We start from the raw sequence: 20,517 nt of genomic DNA, 5'->3' as shown, positions 1-20,517 counted from the left end.
TTTTCTCTTTCTCTCTTTTCTTTTTGTGTGTGTGTAAACACAAACTTTGTCCTAACAAACACACACATCATGATGCAAACATTAAAGATGAAGGTGAGGACCCATATCTGATTGGCCGGAATGAGATGATGTATGATGATGTACGAAGATAAGAGCGCCCTCACTTCACACGGGTGATCTTGAGGGGCGCTAGGCCCTCCTACAGCTTTAATGTTTGTTTTTAGTTCAATGTTTGTTTTAAAAACGCCATTGACAATGAACGGAAAATGTATGTCATATTGTCCCTCATTACGTCATATTGTCCCTAATTATGTCATATTGTCTCTTTATTGTTAATGGCATTTAATGTTTGTGTTGGCACCGTTTGTTTTACATCACCATTACATCACCTAATCAACATGAGTTAGACTTTAATATATTAGCGCCCCTCACTTCACATGTGTGATTTTTTTATGGAAATAATGATACGATGGGTACTATGCATGAAAATAAATTCACCCACTTTTCTTTACCTTGTAAACCTGCGACAAATATGATTCTGATTCTGTGCGGCTCTCTATATTACACATCATTCAACAGTTTATACGCACGCCCTGAGCTGTCCTATGCAATTATCTTAATTGGAAGAATGATTCCCCATCTATCAAATTGGAACGCTCTCTCACCTGTGGGGTTGGCACTCAGGGAGTTGATGTTGTGTTGACCCTCACCTTGGCAGTATGGCAGAGGAAACCGTCCGGCTGAATATAAATAGGAAAAGTTTGCATCATGTATCATAACATCATGTTCCAAACTTCCAATCTCCTTCTTGCAATAACACTGCATCGAGGTCACATGAGGATCACATACAATGCATTAAAATATTCCTTCTTGATGTATATTTTCGAATACATGGACAACCAATACGTTATTAGCAATATTACCAATACCAATAACATGGGTCTATTTCATCATGAATTACAGATGTTTTGTGGATGGATATGACATGAATGCCGTGGCAAGATAAAGCCAGATTTACAGCGCAGATCAGGGAGCCACAAATTAAAAGGAAATTGAGTATGAGGGAGCTAATAAAACAGCTCCCCTCCTGAAAAGCCATGTCCACTTGCAATGCAATGCTTATCTGTTAGTGTTATGGTTCATGCCATGTACAGCTAAGTCTGTGTACTGACCTTGAGATGCTGTGTACATGATATGTGACAGTACAGCTTGCATTGTGCTTGATAGCGATATGATTTCTCTGTCTGCATTGTACTAGATATGTGAGGCATCCTGTTAGGTGGCACCCATAAGGTCCGCTTGGTATGCCGACAGTAAGGCTAGCCTTGTACATCGTGAGGTCAACCTTGCACATCATCATGCCACGTTCCTACAGTATGTCGCGCATCTTCATATCTTACTGTCTCGTTTCTATGATCCAGCACTATAAATATTCCCTGTCTGTGAACCATAGTGTGATACTGCCCACTGTGTCTCATTACTTGTTCTCCCGGGCCCGTCTCCGTACCAACAGAAGAACTTCAACTGGATCATCACACACCACCCAGCCTGCACACACTATACCAGCTTGTCAGAGCCAGACAGAGGGTCCATTTATAGATCAAAACATCCCTCAGCATAGTGCCACATGCTGAGGGTTTCATGATTAGGCAGTTGAATATTCTCTGTCTCGTTTCCATTCTGTATATGGCGTCATTTTTTGCATCACAGAAACAGAATTAATGCCATTAAACGCAGACAAAACACCAGACATACACAAGACAGGTGTGTGAGTGCAGCCTAGGAGGCTTCAAGTTAAAAAGGGGTAGGCAGAGGCGTAATAGAGGGGAAGGTTCAAGTTCATAGAGCATGTGAACAATCCAAATACTTCACATATTTATAGGTGATAAAGGACATTTACAGTATTAGACTGTTTATTTATTTATTTATTACTAATTAATGATTAGTTTCTATATCCATCCATCCATCTTCAACCGCTTATCCGTAGTCGGGTCACAGGGGCAACATCTCCACCAGAGTGTTCCAGACATCCCTCCCCAGAGCAACATTAGTGACTTCCTCCTGCGGGATCCCGAGACGTTCCAAGGCCAGTGAGTCAATGTGTTTCCTCCAACTGCGCCTTGGTCTGCCCCGGGGTCTCCTCCCAGTGGGACGTGCCTTGAGGACCTCCCTAGGGAGACGTCCGAGAGGCATCCTAACCAGATGCCTGAACCACCTAAGCTGGCTCCTTTCCAGGCGAAGAAGTAGCGGCTCTCCCCCGAGTCTCTCTCGTGTGACTGAACTTCTCAACCTATCTCTAAGGGAGATACCAGCCACCAGCAAACCTTATACTTAGTCATGACCCACACTTCATGACCATAGGTGAGAAGAGGAACGAAGATTGCTCGGTAGACAGATATTTCTGTCACTATTTCTCAATGTTGAAGTACTGATACAGTTGCACTGATCATTCAGTGTATCAATGCAAACAAATCCTCATTATTCATTTCCGTTTTGGAGATGTGCAGCTGGTGGTGGAGAAGGATTTTTCTTCAGTTCAGAGCTTGTCAAATAGCAGATAGCAGGTCTCCTTCGGTGTGATTCTTCACACACATGAAGGCTTTGTGTCAGATCAACCTAATCTTGCGGTCTCATCTTTGTTCATTCTTCCATCCTGTATGATGTGATGATAACGGTGTATTCACATTCACATTGACACATCAGAGTTGGCAAGTGTGTGTGTGAGAAGCTGTACAATGGTCACATTTTGTGTCTGACATTTGTCTGTCTGTCTGTGTGTCACTCTTCTTCTGAATCCCGAGAAGTAATGTGCATATTCTGCCACCTTTTTATGAGATCCCTCCAAGTACTATGATAAATGAGTACTGCACTTTACTCCGACAAAGGGTACAAAGTGTATTGCATAACCAGAGGGAAATGTGTTCCCAATGGGCATCGCCCTTGTATTTAAATGATCTTCTATCTATAAATTCACAAGACCTCTCTTTTAAAGACCCATTATACGCTTATGCGCTCTATAGAGAAAAATCATCTATTTGAAGCAGATAAATGCTCAATGTCATTGCTGCCTTTTCCAGACGTTCTGTCCTGAACGGAGAACAGACAATCGATGACATTGTTAAAAGAACAGGTATGAAAACGACGGTGAACGGGGAACATCAAGACAGATTGTGCTGCCAGCTTCTGTGCTTTGTATACAACAAAGAAAAGGTAATGTGCGCAAGCTGGATTTTTCAGACTGCAACAAAAGTCCTGTGTGACCGTAGCCTTATAGTCCTGCCCTGGCATGACAACATAACATTGTATTTGTTTAATTCTTCCTCCTCTAGAGATAAAGGCAGTGCATCGGGGGTTAGGGATGGTGCCGACTTCACGTCCTGGTTTCATTTGATGGTAGTTTAATCGTAGAGCAGGTCATATAGGGACATAAAAGACATATACCGACAACGTAAGTGAACAGTACACCATCACCGTTTGGGTTGATGTCTCTTGCCTTCACGGTTTGTCATCTCTCTCCGTCTCCTGGGTCTCTTCCTCTGCCTCCATCAGCGCAGAATGGATTCCCAGTTTCCTCAGCTCCTCGACCAGCTCGCCATTCTGATGCATCTGGAGCAGAATGTCACAGCCCCCCACAAACTCTCCATTGAAATACACCTGTGGGATGGTTGGCCAGTTGGAAAACTCCTTGACGCCTCGCCTGAGATCCTGGTCCTCCAAAACATCGTATGCAGAGTAATCGTCCACTCCGTGCATCCTGAGGACCTGGACCACTGCGTTGCTGAAGCCACACATGGGCTGCGCTGGCGTCCCCTTAATGAACACCACCACCTTGTCCTTCTTCACCATCTCCCCGATGCCCTCCTGGATGTCACCCGTAGGAGTGCACAGGAGCCGGGCCCATGCTAGAGACCTGACATGTCCGTTGGTCTGCCTTTGATGCCTGGACAGCCACGCCACCGCACCACCGGGCCGCAAACACCTTGTAGCTGACCTCAATATGCTGTTCATGGTCTTCAGTGGATCAGATCTATAAAAAGAAATGGAGATACGTGAAATACATAGGTTGAACTTGTAAAACAGACGCGTGATGACAACGCACAGCCATCTCCATATTTGGGCTTATTGCGCTGCTGATTCTGACGTATAGCCAGTCTATTATAATATATATCGACTGGATTCACAACGACGCGTTGTCAAGGATCGTATAGGCATATCTGCATGCCCGCAGCAAGTTCAACTTTCTATAGTAGATAATATAATTTAAAATGTACATAATAATTTCTCCTTTCATTATCACAGAGGAAAAGCTTCTGAAGTGTGTCTGAAAAAAAAATCACATTTATCATCATTATACATCATCATATATATATACTGTATCATCTCATTCTGGCCAATCACAATTTGTGTCCTCACTGTTCTGCCCTCACCTTTTGAGCTTTTGTCTCCACAACATGTCTGCAACACAAACATTAAATGCCATTGACAATGAAGGGAAAATGTATGTCATCTTGTCCCCACACGTCTCATATTTGCCATCGACAATGAAAGGAGGAATTAGGTCAAATGTCTGCCAAATATGACGTAAATGTGTGGCAACAGGCATTCTGATTGGCCAGTATGAGATGATGTATGATGATGTACGATGATAAGAGCGCCCCTCACTTCACACAGGTGTGATGTTTATCCTCAATACGTACTTTGCTCAGCCAATCAAATCATCTCAATGCTGTGCTCTGCTCAGCTAATAAAATCATCGCTATTATTTACACAATAAACAATAAACACAATGTAACACATGTAGGGATGCAACTTTCTGCCCGTATTCTTCATTTCACTAGGTATTTAAAAGGAACCCTCGACTATATGCCTATATGCCTATAACTATATGCCTTAAAACATTATATTGCCCTCTATCTAAAATTTTAAAAATTAAAACACCTTAAAAATGTATTTCTTTGATAAAAAGAGAGACTTCACTCAATAGGAACTATGGAATGTATGGAATGCACATGCTAATAAAAAACAACTTAATACACTTCCTACGGTTAATATGAGCATCAAAGCAATATTTTAAATACTTTTTATTAGCATGTGCATTACATATATTCCATAGGGCTGGACATACATGGACATATGGCATGGACAGGAGCAGTTCCTAATGAGTGAAATATTCTCTATTTATGAAAGAACTAAAATATTGATGGTGTTTTTATTATTTTATTTTAGTTGTAGAGGGCAAGTATATTCATTTTAAAGCAAACATTGAAAGTCTATATCCGGTCTTTTGGGGTTTTTTTGTTGTTTTTTTCAAAACATTAAAAGTCCCTAGACATGCCTGCCACATGACGTAATTTCTGAAAAAGATTATATACTAGAATTACCTCACTTACTGCATATTATTGTGTTTCATAGCTTTCAATGCTTATTAATTGGGTTTGACCAAGTGTTTGATGATTTACATGAATGAAGTAATAGACTTTCTGTGTGGATTGATCCACACTGGCCAGCGATCTGTAAAGGCGTGGGGATTTTTCTGGACCTTTTTGTTGTTTTTGTCAATTATAATTACCTCCCTGAAGAAGTCTTGCTGGGTGTCCTGAACTGAAATAGTCCCTAATGTAGCGTGTGTGTGTGTGTGTGTGTGTGTGTGTGTGTGTGTTATTGGCATTATTTTTGTCAACCTTGGAATAAACATCACACCTTACTGCTCCAGCTACTGGGAGAAGCCTAACAACTTATAAATTAGTAGCCTTGAGCCATGCACGCACGCACACTATCAACACTATCAGCACACACCTAAAAGGTTGATGTTTTTAAGGATATCTTTTAGCGAATCTTAGCTTAAATGGCCACTTAAAGGGTTTATTATGTGTATTAACTCGTATTAACAGTGATGAGGCCGTTAACACCCTCCAGCCAATCAGAATCAATTATTCTGTTTGGCCATGATGTAACTCCACTTAATTGACTCAACCAGCTTTCTAATAGATAGTGAGAATTCTCACTCAGTATATCAGAGTAAAGAGTTACTGATTCCCATTCAAGCTGGATCCACTACCTATAAAACACAATGCATTATGGACTACTGCATGAGGATGCCTTGTTAGTGCTAGTGTTAGTTTGTCTTTAGACACATTGTCTAGAATGTTATGTGTTGTAGTACAGTAGCGGCAGCCTGCTATGATGTGCTATCCCATCATTCTCCTGGTATGCCCCATAATGAATTCTAAATGGTTATCCTCTACAATTGAATAGCTCAGGTGGGGGTGTGAGGTTTGGTTGCCGTAATGATAGATTGTGTCCCCTCACATGTGTATTATTGTTATTAATCTCAACCTCTGCTATGAGCTGCTATAGATGATGTTCTGCATGGCCAGACAGAACGGAATGGAGCAACACTTACTGCTAGACACCAATGAGCCATTCACGGGCCTGGTGCCATGTCATTAGTCCACCGCTAGCAGCCTGCCTGCCTGCCTGACGCTCCATTGTCTGCTGGAGGAGGCATCGACAGGAGGGGAACAGCCCAGGTTTAAGTAACAGGAGAGGATGTATAGTTGTATACTGTACATCAGACTCATATACTGTAGGGATATTCCTTTCTCTGTCTCACTGTCTCTTTCTCATTCTGTCTATAAGCTTTAATAAGTCCTTCTTCTTTGGCTAATTCCCATCAGGGATCGGCGATCGCCAACAGCGGATCATCTACTATTACTGTTCCCTGCATTTTCCTCGGCCACTCCAGACACCTTTCACCGCATCTATAAACCTCCTCTCTGGCCTTCTTCTTCTCATCTATAGCCTGGCAGCTACACCTTCAGTAGCTCTGGTCCCTAACGCCTTCATTAGAGCTAATCTCGTCTTCCTGCGCTCGCATGAAATGCAGACCAGCCTCTCGACTGTAGCGAAAATAAAAATAATGTTTTTGCTACTCACCAATACAAAGGCGGCGTGTGTTATTAGAAAGCCTACTTTCCACGGTGGACGCACTCTGAGCCCCCACCACACATATAAAATGCACTTTTTGAGGGCGCAGTGGAGTAGGCCTAACTAAAAGTATTTTTCTTCCGGGCTCAGAGTGCGTCCGGCTTTCTAATAACACAAGCCGCCTTTGTATTGGTGAGTAGCGAAAACATTATTTTTATTCTCGCTATAAGTCGAGAGGCTGGTCTGCATTTCATGCGAGCACAGGAAGACGAGAGCATAGCATTGCTCTAATGAAGGCATTAGCGCTATGGAGCAGAGCTACATCTTCAGCATCCTTCTCCCAAAGTCATGGTGCCTCCATTCTACACCTCCCATTCAACAAGCCCGTAGGAATCAATAGCATCAAAGATCGCCCTCCCCGCCCGGCTTCCATGCATCTCCCGAACACGGCCCATTGTGTTCGTGTGTAGACAATCAGTGAAGCAGCATGCACCACAGTGTGAGACTAATTCTATGTGGTTCAACAGTCATACAGTGGGGGTGACTCCTGACCTCCGTAAACTGCTGCCATTTAACCTCGCTGAATAACAGTAATAAACTGCAGCGACCTTTTCAGTCATAGGCATTTTTGAAAGTATTTTATTTTATGTTTTATTGAATGGAAGAGTCATATTATATTTTTATGCAATGGGGTGAAGCAGAGAGCGATAAGGTCAGGTTTATTGTTGTTTTTTTTTTTGCATGATTTGACTTATAGATATTGGCCTAATTTGTTATTAACAAATAGTTTGGAAAAAATAAAAGGATATCATATATCATGATTTATTGGGAGAAACCAAGCAAGTTTTTTTTAAATCAGACATTACGTATCCCCCGCAGCACAAATGGAATGATCCTCTATTGCATAACATATTTTATGTTATGCAATCAGACTGATCAGACTGATTCGGCTGCAAAATCAGTCAAATCATGCAAAAAAGGAAAGAAAAAAACATATATTAGTGCTGTCCAATGATGAAATATTTTTATCACGATTAATCACATGATTTATCTAGTTAATCGCACGATTAATTGCAAATAAGTCATCATTTTTGATCTGTTCACAATGTATACAGAGATATCTATATTAACAAGTGAGAAGTTGTCACGTGGCCCAAAAGATGTGGCACTAGCCAATGAAAAGTTGTCACGTGGCGCAAAATATGTGGCACTAGCCAATGAAAAGATGTGCCCATAGCCAATGAAAAGATGTGCCCCCCATACCAACATCTGCGCAACCCCTCCCTCTTTGGCTGCTGTAATGTGATCTCCCCTATGGATCTCCCTCTCCGCAGAGAAACTAGGGGGAATAGTGCTTCACCATTTCGCTTATTGTCTCCACCAGGCCGAAGGCATGGGGGGAGAGTATGTTTTGCACTCCGTCCGTCCGTCCGTGTGTCCGTCCGTCCGTGTGTGTGTGTGTGTGTCCGTGAGCAGCTAATCTCGGCCACCGTTAACCTGCTCGATGCCAAATTTTGCACACACACTCCCTGGATGCCAACGATGAACCTCTGCCCCAAACTTTCCAGAACGGCCTGTTATAGCGCCACCAGGGGGCCGCTTTGTGCAAAACAAGTTTTTGCACAGTACACCTACAGATTTTGTCCAAACATCATGCAAATTGGTACACAGTCTCTCTAGAGCCATTCAACGAAACCGGTCTTTCAGATTTCTCAGACTCCATCCTGATTGGTTAAGATTGGCTTCCAAAGTTCACAGGAGTGCTCAGTTTCAAACAGATGTCCTACATTCCTATCCTGGTGGAGACCTGTGCCCAGAAGGGCACTTTTTCTAGTTCCTTCTAAATCTCTGTATTTAAAATATAGGTCGCTCAGCGAATGTCTTAGTTACATCAACATTGTTCTTAGAAAGTACTTAATTTGTGCCTAACTACTACGATTAGACAGATCGCGTTTGTTATTTCGCTACTGCCAGTACTTCTGATTGCACGCACACACACACACACACACACACGCACACACAACACTACCCCGTGTCCCACACACACACAACACTGCCGCGCGGATTTAAGCTGTCAAACCTATTTTGTTAAAGTTAAATATGCCACAGACACTTGCCTGAACTGTGCAGCTGATATATATACAGCATTGTCATATTTAAAAGGCGCTTTATAGCTTCTCTCAGCTCAAAGCGTGTATGAATAAGGAGATAAATGAACAGCTGACGTCGGTGGTAGAGGACGTCAGCTGTGTGTGTGTGTGTGTGTGTGTGTGTGTGTGTGTGTGTGTGTGTGTGTGTGTGTGTGTGTGTGTGTGTGTGTGTGTGTGTGTGTGTGTGTGTGTGTGTGTGTGTGTGTGTGTGTGTGTGTGTGTGTGTGTGTGTGTGTGTGTGTGTGTGCGCGCGCGTGAGAGGGAGGTAAACAGTCAGCAACACGTTAAATTTCTACTTCTACTAAAGAATGAGGCAGCGATGGAGCCATAAGTCCATATCCATAAATTCGGGGACATAAATTGCGCAAAATACTGTTAAACATGACGGCAGCAGCCTGCTGCATCCTCCTAGCTGTTGTGTGCTAAGCTAAATCATCATACAGAACCACAACAGTCAACACGGCATTGACCAGGGTTGCCACATTGACTGAGAGGGAAACAAGCAACCAGGTCTATGAAAATGTTAACAGGCCAGATCAAGTCAGAAAATCCCAAAAAGTCAGAAAATAAATCTAGAATAAGCAACAATATTGCTGACTGTCAAACATCATTGTCCAATGTTGTTTTAGAGCAGTGGTTCTCAAACATTTTCATGTCATGGACCACTAATATTCTATATATATATATTTATATATATATATAATTATATATAATATAATATATATATTTACTATATATATTTACTATATATACACACCGGTATATATACAGTGTACACAAACCGTATATCTAGGTGTGCCCCGAGATTTTTAGGCTATGAAAAGTGTGCCCTGGGACAAAAAAGGTTGAGTTAAGCGGTGCCCAAAAGGTAGATCACGATCTACCAGTAACGTCAGATCAGGGGTTTTGTCGGCCAGCGCCAAAAATGCTCCCCGACAGCATAATCTGAGCAAATACCGGGCAGTGTCTATGAGCCATAACGTGTTGACTACACTACACTACACTAATAAGGACACATAATAATAACTAATAACCCATCCGTTACTACATGTGGAGTCAACTCCCGCAATTTCCTTCTTCCCATAGTGCGCGGCAAAGTAACTCTGGGATGAGCGGCCGCAAAATTCTAGTTTTCTATACCCCTATTAACATGGGAGTGGAAAATCTGCTGGGTTTGTTACCTTTTTTATTGGAAATCAATTAAAAACCCAAAAGAAACCATAGTAGTAATGCATTAAACAGGCTACAGCAGATGGGTATATTTGTTACTTTATAAATGAGCAGATACATACACGGTGTATAGTACACGTACATTGTATGTTGGTTTGTTTACTGTTGAGTGAGGAAAACAATGTTGCACATTAAAATAATCATCTGGGGACCTCCCAAAATAATGTGAGGGACCCACATTGCAAACCACTGTCCAAATGGCTAAAATAAATATACGATTTATTGCAATTAAAATAGTGAATCGCAAATAACAATGGTGAGTTAATCGCGATTAAGTAACTCTCCCTGTAATAAAAAAATAAAATAAAAAAATCACACCCGTGTGAAGTGAGGGGCAATCTTATCATCTTACAACATTGAGGAGGGAATTCAATGTTAGGTGATGTAATGATGATGTAAAACAAACATTAAATTATCTTTACTGTTAATGGGATTTAATGTTTGTGTTTGTGACTAAACAAACAAACAAATTTCTCTTCATTGTCAATGGCGTTTTTAATACAAACATTGACCTAAAGACAAACATTAAACCTGTATATAGGAGGGGCTAGCGCCCCTCAAAAATAAAGAGTCGACTACCAGTCGACAATAGACAACATCTGGCAATCATAATTGACTATACAAATCCTTAGTCGGGGACAGCTCTACAATGGGCACAGATGTGCCCCTTTGCTCATATCACAATAGGGGTTGTGTTGGATAATGTAATATGTTAACCGTAGTGCCAGTATGTGGGTGGAAAATGGATGTGAGCCATTGAAGCTTCTATGGGGAATATTGAGTTTTGAGGTTTAACTATTGTTTTAGCCATGAGATAATGATTTTGATAAAAGCTGCGCTGTGAGTGGATAACAGTACAACCTTGTATTTTGACTGAACTAAAAATAATGAAAAAGAAAAAAGTGAAGAATGAAATGAAACAATTCACAGTAAAAACGCCACATTTAGCCTTGAGTAAAAAGAGCCAGCAAATGGAGAAATAACTTGTTTGTCAGCCCTGGATATTCAAAATCAGAAGTTTCAATTATATGATGTTCTTTCATGGTACTGTATATTTTAATTGAGTAGGAAGGACCCCAATGAAAACAAGCCGTAGGCTTTCTTGGGTTTAAATCCTCTTAGCAGATGTTGTATTAAATTGTACTTCATTGTACAATCAATCAATCAATCAATCAAAGAAAGATGAATCACAAAGGAAGCTATTTTGGATGCGCTCTGGCTCCAAAGGCCATGAGTGGCATCCATTACGTTTTGATATAATTCTTTATATAAATTCTCGTTTGCTGTATACTTTCAAGCCTTTTCACAAAGCTGCGGCTGCTGTGATGTTCATAGTGTTGGAGTGGGGTGAATGTGGTCAAAGTGAACATATGTCTTGATGACATCGCTGCCTAATAACATATTGTTTACTCATGTCTTCGTATGATATTCACCTTCCTTCACAGAGAGAATTTCAGAGCATTCTTTTCAGTTAATGCACTGAAATAAAAATAAACAAGTATTCCAGGACCACAGAATGCATTCATATAATTATTCAAATTTGAATTATTATTATTACTTGAGCAGTGGGCACCTTAACATTGTGGGCACTGAGGTGAAAAACCTATAACTTATGTACTCTATAGTTTAAAAGTCTAACGGAATTGAAACTCTCAAAAGATCAGCGTTGACTCAGATTATGCAATGTTAAGTGATAATAGAATGATTTGTTACACCAGCAAAGCACACAGACTGCCTTTCTCTTCCCTGACTCATGCCCATAATATTAGGCCTTAAATGTTCATGTATGTGCAAAAAAAAAATGCCAATTTAATATTGAGGTGCTTATTGTATGTGCCCACTCTTCTGTCTGTGGAAACATCTTTCAGAAAGATGCATGTTGATCTCATGTGAGAACTAAGCACATCTGACTAAAAGGATCTAAAAAGGATCTTGATTCCTAATACCAGTAGTCCAGTACAGTCTCTGTGGCAGTCCAGTAGACTAGCAGAGCCATGACAACAGTTTATGAATGAGAAGATTGTAAACATCTTTAAAAGTGAGTCTTGCAATAATTGATTGTCTTGTACATAGGCTACACATGCACATGTAAGCATAATATTTCAATGATCTCTGCCTGATCTAATGCTATGTCAATGGATCGTGGATGGATGTACTCAAATCCTAAAGCGTTATAGATCATAATGATGTACTGCATGTTGGTAGTACAGTAACTGATGCTAAATCAATTATCTGATGTGAGTTGATGGTCTCCTTTATGTACCGTGTGCCCAGTGCTCCCCCGAGGAGACAAATGCAGTTGCATAACGAGGATCCATCCGGGCCTGTATGCAGAAGGTAATTGTTGTCTGTATTTAATAAACTATGATTGGTGGAGATTGATAAGAGAGGGACATAGCTGGACAATTAATATGCCAATTTATCAGCCGTGGAGAAGGGTATCAGAGAGCTGTTATTGCTACAACCTCCAGCTGGATGTTTCAGGGAAATGAACGACTCCAGTGATTAACGTCATATCGATGTTCATATACCTGGCAAACAGAATGGCTTGTCGGCCCTTTCACTGAGCGAGAGGGGAAACATGAGAATTACCATAGATCACTGCAGGTCACAAACAACCCCATATATCGTCTATGACTTGACTGATGTTAACTTGGCCAACCGGATGAGGAAACAAAAGAACTGCAGTGTTGGATAGGTTACAATGATTTACAGTGTCTGTGGAGGTAAAGTGCAGGGAGAATATATTATCAGGTTCGCTTGTAAAAATGCGTGTTGTACTTGATGAATACTAAAAGCTGCCTTTGGAATATTACATCTCAGTTTGCTGTAGATTGGACCATTCTAAGGACAGTTGTCTCAGAACCTGTAGGTATATGATCGTTAGGAGCATTCATCTGTACTATACACTATGTAAGGAGGTGATGATGAGGATCGAAATTATGGTCTATGTATGAGAAAATTACCTACAATAGGTTTTTTTGTATAGAAATGTAAAGTGAGCCAGTGCTGGTAGAGTTCGATTGTAATCTGTTTTCACAATTATTTATATTTTGCCTATACAGTAGCCTACTACTTACAGTACATGTTGTATACTGCAGGTGGAACATAAAGTGTGGGTTTAATTTATCCAGCGTGTTTCAGTGAGAGGATATTGTATTTCTTGTGTAGAGCACATTCATTGGATCTCAATACAGAGCTTGCATGTCAATGACTAGGTGTGACTTTATTGGATATTTTCAATATCTTACCCTTTTCATATCAGATCTACTTAAAGGTATATTCAGTGATTTCACTTAATTCAAATATCACTTATTTTTTTGTTTTGTTGTGATAATCCTCCCTATTATAGAGTGTGCTGACCATAAGGAGTTCCTCCCTGTCCCCAGTTAACCCCGGGGGGTTTCGTTTTTGACTCTCTATCCTGATTGGACGAAAGGCTGGGTCCCACAGCCAAAAACGAAACCTAAGGTTTTTTGAGTGAAATCACTGAATATACCTTTAAAGTAATCATATTTTCATTTGAAATGCAATTGCTGTCATTTCCACTCCCTTGTGCTCGTTTCGTTTTGGCAAAATAATGATTTAGGCTACATCACTTTCTATTTCTCTTATCTTGTTTCAATCTTCATAATTATGACCACCGCGCTCTGACTATAGGTGCGCCACCCGTTCAAAAATCAATACAAAATAAAGGGTAGTGGGTCGCACACACCAAGACTGCAGTTCAAATATAGTTTATATATTGAAACAAATGGACAAACGTTTCGGCTATCCAGCCTTCATCAGTGTGGAGTGTGACTGAATGTAGGTTCCTTTTAAAGGAATGGTGACATGGTGCATGTGCACAACATCACCGCTAATCACCTCATCACACCCGGTGGGTATTATTCACAGATTGGGGCTGTGTAATAAAGTCTCTGTTAGCAGTCAATAATGTGACTAGCAATTACATCTCAAAATATACATATATATATATACAAAGCAAAACAATTGTATCTTGTTTCTAAATATTGTCAATATAACAGTAAAGTCTGAAAGACTACCTGAAAATAACAATCTGCAGTATCAAATGTATTTATCATAATAACAAAAAACATTGCATGGACGTATCCTCCTGAGTGATGTATCCCAAGGTCATCAGGGTTTCGGGTCTCTCGAACATCATACCCCTCACTCAGGTGACCCAGCCGGGGTGATCAATTCCCGACTTACGTCCCAGTATAGCTACCCTCAATCAGTCCCATTAGGGAAAAACCAGGCCCACACAATCCGTTGGAACTACTCCAGAACTACTCTGCCAGGGCTGGGAGGTACGCTTCTGGCGCATGGAAGGACTATGCTCTGTGGGTTGACTCCTGTCCGGGCCCCTCCTACGTCTCACCAGGTCCACTCCTGCTCTCACCAGGCCCAGGACCTGTGCGTTGCACCAGAGTCCCAGCACCAGGAACTTCATTGATGATTGATGATTTCTTGTATAGCATTGTGTGTCTTGATTAATTGAATACATAGGACCACAATGGAATCAAGCCTGCAATTAAGGCTTTTTGTGTTATCCTTTTAGCATTATTGTATGATGACTGTACCTCTGTAGAGAGAGAGAGAGCACATGATTAAAAAAAAGCTATAGAGGATTCAAGAGAATTACTTTGTCACACCAAGTTTCATAAGCAAATAAATGTAAGGTTCTGATGAAACTAAGTCATGGCATCTCATAAGTCACTCCTATCAGGCCCAAACGGGTTGGCTCATTGAACAGGCAATGCAATGCTATGAAGGCTGATGCTCTGAAAATAAATGGATGGTTTGTTTCATCCTCGAGTCAAGAGGACTGGTGAACTTTTTAATGTGTCCCTTTTCTCCAAGAAGTTAAACATGGTAGGTTGAATTAAATAACAGAAGCTAGAAAATAGAAGAATACATTGTGGAGCAGTTGCTCCCACTACGTATTAAAGATGTAGTGAAAGTGAAAAATATGTTTTTACATTTATATCCATCATTATGGGCATACAATACCTAACAATTGATGCCCAAACATTTTAAAAGATTTAAATTGTGTTTATATTTATATCAAAAGTCTAATTTTTAATTACTTCCTTTGAACTGCTGCGAGATGATGTAACGAGGCCCACATGAATACAAATGTATCTTGATTGCGTTCACCCATTTGATTCCCATTGCTGCACGTTCCTCCAAACAGCTCATTTTGATTACAGAACTACTCAGTTTTTTATCTCATTCAAGATGACATCCAGACAGTGTCATTTTAAATCAGCACGCTAAAATATGTATCTGAAAACATTATAGGTTAGCCACATAGTAGCAAACATGCTGAGCTGGCCGTCTGTCTCTCACTCTCACAAACAGTTATCGTCGCATAGCCTGAAGGGATACAACGCTCTGATTGGTTCAGAAACACACATGGCTTCCGTTTCAGACTGAAACTTCAAAATAAAATGACTCAAAAAGCCATTTCACTACATCTTTAAGAGCCTTGAGGTGGTGGATATGGGCAGTGAAGGAAAGAGATAGTCTGCCTGAGACTTGAAGCTTACATGTTATGACCCTAGCTCATATAGTCAAACATCATGTATTATTGTCTCCACCAGGCCGAAGGCATGTGGGGAGAGTATGTTTTGCACTCCGTCCGTCCGTGTGTCCGTTTGTGTGTCCGTGTGTCCGTCCGTCCGTCCGTGTGTCCGTGAGCAGCTAATCTCGGCCACCGTTAACCCGCTCGATGCCACATTTTGCACACACACTCCCTGGATGCCAACGATGAACCTCTGCCCCTCCAGAACGGCCTGTTATAGCGCCACCAGGAGGCCGCTTTGTGCAAAACAAGTTTTTGCACAGTACACCTACAGATTTTGTCCAAACATCGCGCAAATTGGTACACAGTCTCTCTAGAGCCATTCAACGAAACGGCTCTTTCACATTTCTCAGACTCCATCCTGATTGGTTAACATTGGCTTCCAAAGTTCACAGGACTGCTCAGTTTCAAACAAAATGCTGCAAATCATGAACACATCGCGTGATTTCCGTCAAATTGTGCACCCACATTCCCACTAGGCCGAGGACGAAATGACACATGAACAATTTCAACTCAGCCTCAAGGTGGCGCTATAACTGGCCCAAAAGTGTTTTTACCTCTAACTGCACGGATCTGTGATCTAGAGGCCAAGGAAAAACCTTTGCCTGGAATTTTTCACATCTGCTCTTTATAGCGCCACCAGGAGGCCGACATATGTAAAACACATTTTCTATTATTACTCCTTCAGATTTTATCCAAATTTCACGCAAATCGGTACACATGATCTCCATAGTCATGTGATCAAGACAGGTTTTTTTGATTTCTCATATTCCATCCTGATTGGCCACGATTGGCTCCTACACTTTTCAGGAGTAGCCCGCTTTGTACAAATCGCCACAACTCCTCAACGCAGCGTCCGATTGCGATGAAACTGTGCACGCATATTCCCACTAGGCTGAGGAAGAAATGCCACTTGACAGTTTTCAACAGCCTGATGGTGGCGCTACAACAAGCCAAGTCGCGTCATGCACTCGCACACACACACACACACACACAACCGGTCGATGCCAAATTTTGCACACACACTCCCTGGATGCCAACGATGAACCTCTGCCCCAAACTTTCCAGAACAGCCTGTTATAGCGCCACCAGGAGGCCGCTTTGTGCAAAACAAAAACATTGTACCTGCATCCCTCCAACACCAACCTCCGGCCCAAATCTTCCTCAACAGCCTGTTATAGCGCCACCATGAGGCCACAACCTGACCTGCCCTGGTGGAGACCTGTGCCGATTGGCACTTTATCTAGTTTTATCTGTGTTACAAAAATCGTTAAAAAATATATATATATATATATTTATTGATTGTGACACACTGTAAGATGGATGACCCTCTATTCTGAATGATTACACCAAAATTATAGTTATTTTATTGTCCTCTTCAGTGGATCCCATTAATTATTCAGATTAATGGCACGCACACACACACACGCACGCGCGCACACACACACACACACACACACACACACACACACACACACACACACACACACACACACACACACACACACACACACACACACACACACACACACACACACTCCACTTATTAAAGTGAACATTTAACACTTAATTTACTTCATATTATCTACAGGTAGTAAAATTACACTGATCTAATTATTATTCTGAGTTTGTTCATTATTAAAAACAGCACATGTGATTCTCTCAAATATCCGGCTCTCGAGATACATGATTCATGCAGGAGGATTCATTCTACAATGAAAGCTGATTCCACATGGTTCTGTAGAGCCCATGCAGTGTAGGAACAACAGCAGACTGATGTGAGTGCCACTGCCAGGCCAAAATGTCTTGCCGTGCTATGCTGTTTAATGGACGCTGTATAAATCGTCCAAAGTGCTAAACTTCTGTGGCCAGGAAGTGAAGGGTTTATGGGACACATCCAAACAGTTTGGAGGGAGAGTTGATAGATGTCAGAAGAGGCATTGCATCTTTTTGATGAGCGGTGACAAGCCGGGCCTGTTTGAGTTATGAGATATTAAAAATATGTAGATGTGACAGAGCTCCTCAGGAGGACAGCTGATGTAAATTCTCTGATGGTTGCTTTGCCGGATCCATAAATAAATGAGCACATCAGAGAGCAAGTGAAGGGAATATGAGAGGGGACACGCTCCGTGATCTCGACCTCAAACAGTCTTATTTACTTGGATCCTGGGCGACATTGCTCCTCTGATTCTTCCCTATTAGACGTTCCTACATCGTGTGTCAACTTGGACACATTCAACTTGACAGTGCTTCTAACTGGTGCAATGTCCTGATGTCACAGTGATAAGTAGCCAATACATTGACATAACAACGCGTCATCAGAGCGGAGGGAGGGGCGTCAGCTGCGACTCCGCGGCTCCGCCCACCCCCCGGGGTAAGATTTGTGATTTGTGATTTGCTCTCGTTCACTGCAATGCAATTTGCGGCATTTTCAAAACAATATTGCGCAGAGTAGCGATTATCTAACGTATTTGCAATGCCATACGTTGAAAGATCTGTTGCCCGCGGACAAGGCACGTTACCTCCGCAAGTTAGATATTATCGGCATAGGTGTTTGCCGTATGTGATTAAGGATTGGAAAAAGTTGCATTGGCAGCCATAGAAAATTCTGCCCGGGGTAAAACACCGGATGTGATGTTTTTGGGCGTTCCTGTCTTGTTAAATAACCGGCTGTGACGTTTTTGGGCGTTCCTGTCTTGTTTCGTGTCAGTGTATCAGACTGCTGCTCCTCTGTGAGCATGTGTGACCTCACTATCAATCTCTCCAAAATGGTTGGTATAATACATGATGTGGCCTTCAGCCGTGAGATTGATGAGCGGGAAAGATTCTTAAAGCACAACTTTAGTTTTTTTCAACCAAGGTTCATGTTTTAGGTTGTTATTAGAGAACGTAAATTTCATAAAAGATATTTATTTGCTGCTTTCTTTCGTTTTAACGATTTTAGCTATTTTTGACAGGGGGGGGGGGGGGGGGGCGGGGCATTCTAACACGCACGCACGCACGCACGCACGCACGCACGCACGCACGCACGCACACACACACACACACACACACACACACACACACACACACACATACACATACACATACACATACACACACACAAATATTATTCAAGTGAGTTATCCATTATTGCGCTTGAATAATACAGTATGATGAAGTGATTTTCAATTACATGCCTGTTTGTCAAATTAAGACATTAAGACCTAAATGTCAGTCAAAATTATTATACAGTTACCTTTCATCTTGTGAGCGTGAGAGAAAGGGAAAATATTACGAGCTTAGAAGCTGTAGGAGTTTCAAAGCTTCAAAGTCTTAGTTTGACTGTCATGGTTACTGAATGATAAGCTTTTTACAAATTAACCTTACATAATACTCTGGTTATAGGGCTGCTGTCTGTTTTTTTTTTAAGATAAAAGATTTAATCAAATAATTTATTCTCAGATGTCTATGATTGTCAGTGTATAGTAGCTGATATACACCTGTATATCAATTAACAGTAGGCCTACATGCAGAAAGTCTGCCTCTTCGTAAAGCAAAAATGTGCTCAAGCAATTTTACTTGGTGTTTGATAGAGCTTTATAATTTACCCCATAACTAGAAAAAGTGCCCCTCGGGGCACAGGTCTCCGCCAGGCCAGGTCAGGTTGTGGCCTCCTGGTGGCGCTATAATAGGCCAATGTGAAAAGGGTGCCATTTGTTCTTACACCATTAACGGCATTTTTTTTTTTTTTTTTTTTTTAAGGCGTTTTGTTCCAAAAATGTGTTTTGCAAAAATCCACCTGTTGGTGGCGCTATAACAGGCCAATGTGAAAAGGGTGGGATATATTCCTCAGCCTAGTAGGAAAGTCTGTGAAAGATTTCACGTAAAGTGCATGCTGCATTCATGATTTGAGGCGTTTTGTTTCGCCAATCCTGCAAACTTTGAAAGCCTATGTTAGCCAATTAGGATGGAATATGAAATATCGGACAGATCCATCTAACACATGACTATAGAGATAGTGTGTAACGATTTGCGGGATTTTTGGACAGAATCGGGAGTAATGTAAAAAAAATGTTTTTGAAAAGTCGGCCTCCTGGTGGCGCTATAACAGGCCGTTCTGGAAATTTTGGGGCAGAGGTTCATCGTTGGCATCCAGGGAGTGTGTGTGTAAAATTTGGATTGGATGCTGGAGATTAGCTGTTCACAGACGGACGGACGGACGGACGGACGGACGGACGGACGGACGGACGGACGGACGGACGGACGGACGGAGTGCAAAACATACTCTCTCCCCATGCCTTCGGCCTGGTGGACGCAAATTATTGCGTTCTCCTATGATAAGCTTCCTCATTAGAAATGCTCCAAAGAGTTATTTTAGGATATCTCTGACCCATGGTATTGGCACTCTCTAAAAGGGCCATGTTAAAATCGCCTCTTAAACTTGTACAGAATTAATTGGTTTCATTAACATACACGCTGGCGACACCTTTCCACAAGGCACTAGCTGATATATCATGGAAGACAGTAGCTCCCTCTCCTCTGAGACAAACATGGAGAGTGAAAAACAAAGAACTCTATAAACGATTAGTTTGAGTGTCCTGAAGTTTTGGACAAGGTTTTAGAACTTTCTGTTTTGGG

General features: G+C 41.5%; 1 protein-coding gene across 1 annotated transcript; it reads right to left on the bottom strand.

Annotated features, from left to right (window-relative positions):
• Positions 1–3,495: 3,495 nt before the first annotated feature.
• LOC310862121 (glutaredoxin-related protein 5, mitochondrial-like) lies at positions 3,496–4,008 on the bottom strand (the record flags this gene model as incomplete). The annotated part of the gene is made up of 1 exon (XM_083769856.1): positions 3,496–4,008. The coding sequence occupies one exon, from the start codon at positions 4,006–4,008 to the stop codon at positions 3,496–3,498; it is 513 nt and encodes a 170-aa protein (XP_083625982.1).
• Between the last annotated feature and the right edge of the window lie 16,509 nt (positions 4,009–20,517).

Source organism: Protomyctophum parallelum (assembly GCF_964188405.1).
Source record: "Protomyctophum parallelum genome assembly, chromosome: 7".
Classification (NCBI taxonomy): Eukaryota; Metazoa; Chordata; class Actinopteri; order Myctophiformes; family Myctophidae; genus Protomyctophum; species Protomyctophum parallelum.
The sequence above is the reverse complement of the archived record's forward strand: the minus strand, read 5'-3'. Positions and strand labels throughout refer to the sequence as shown.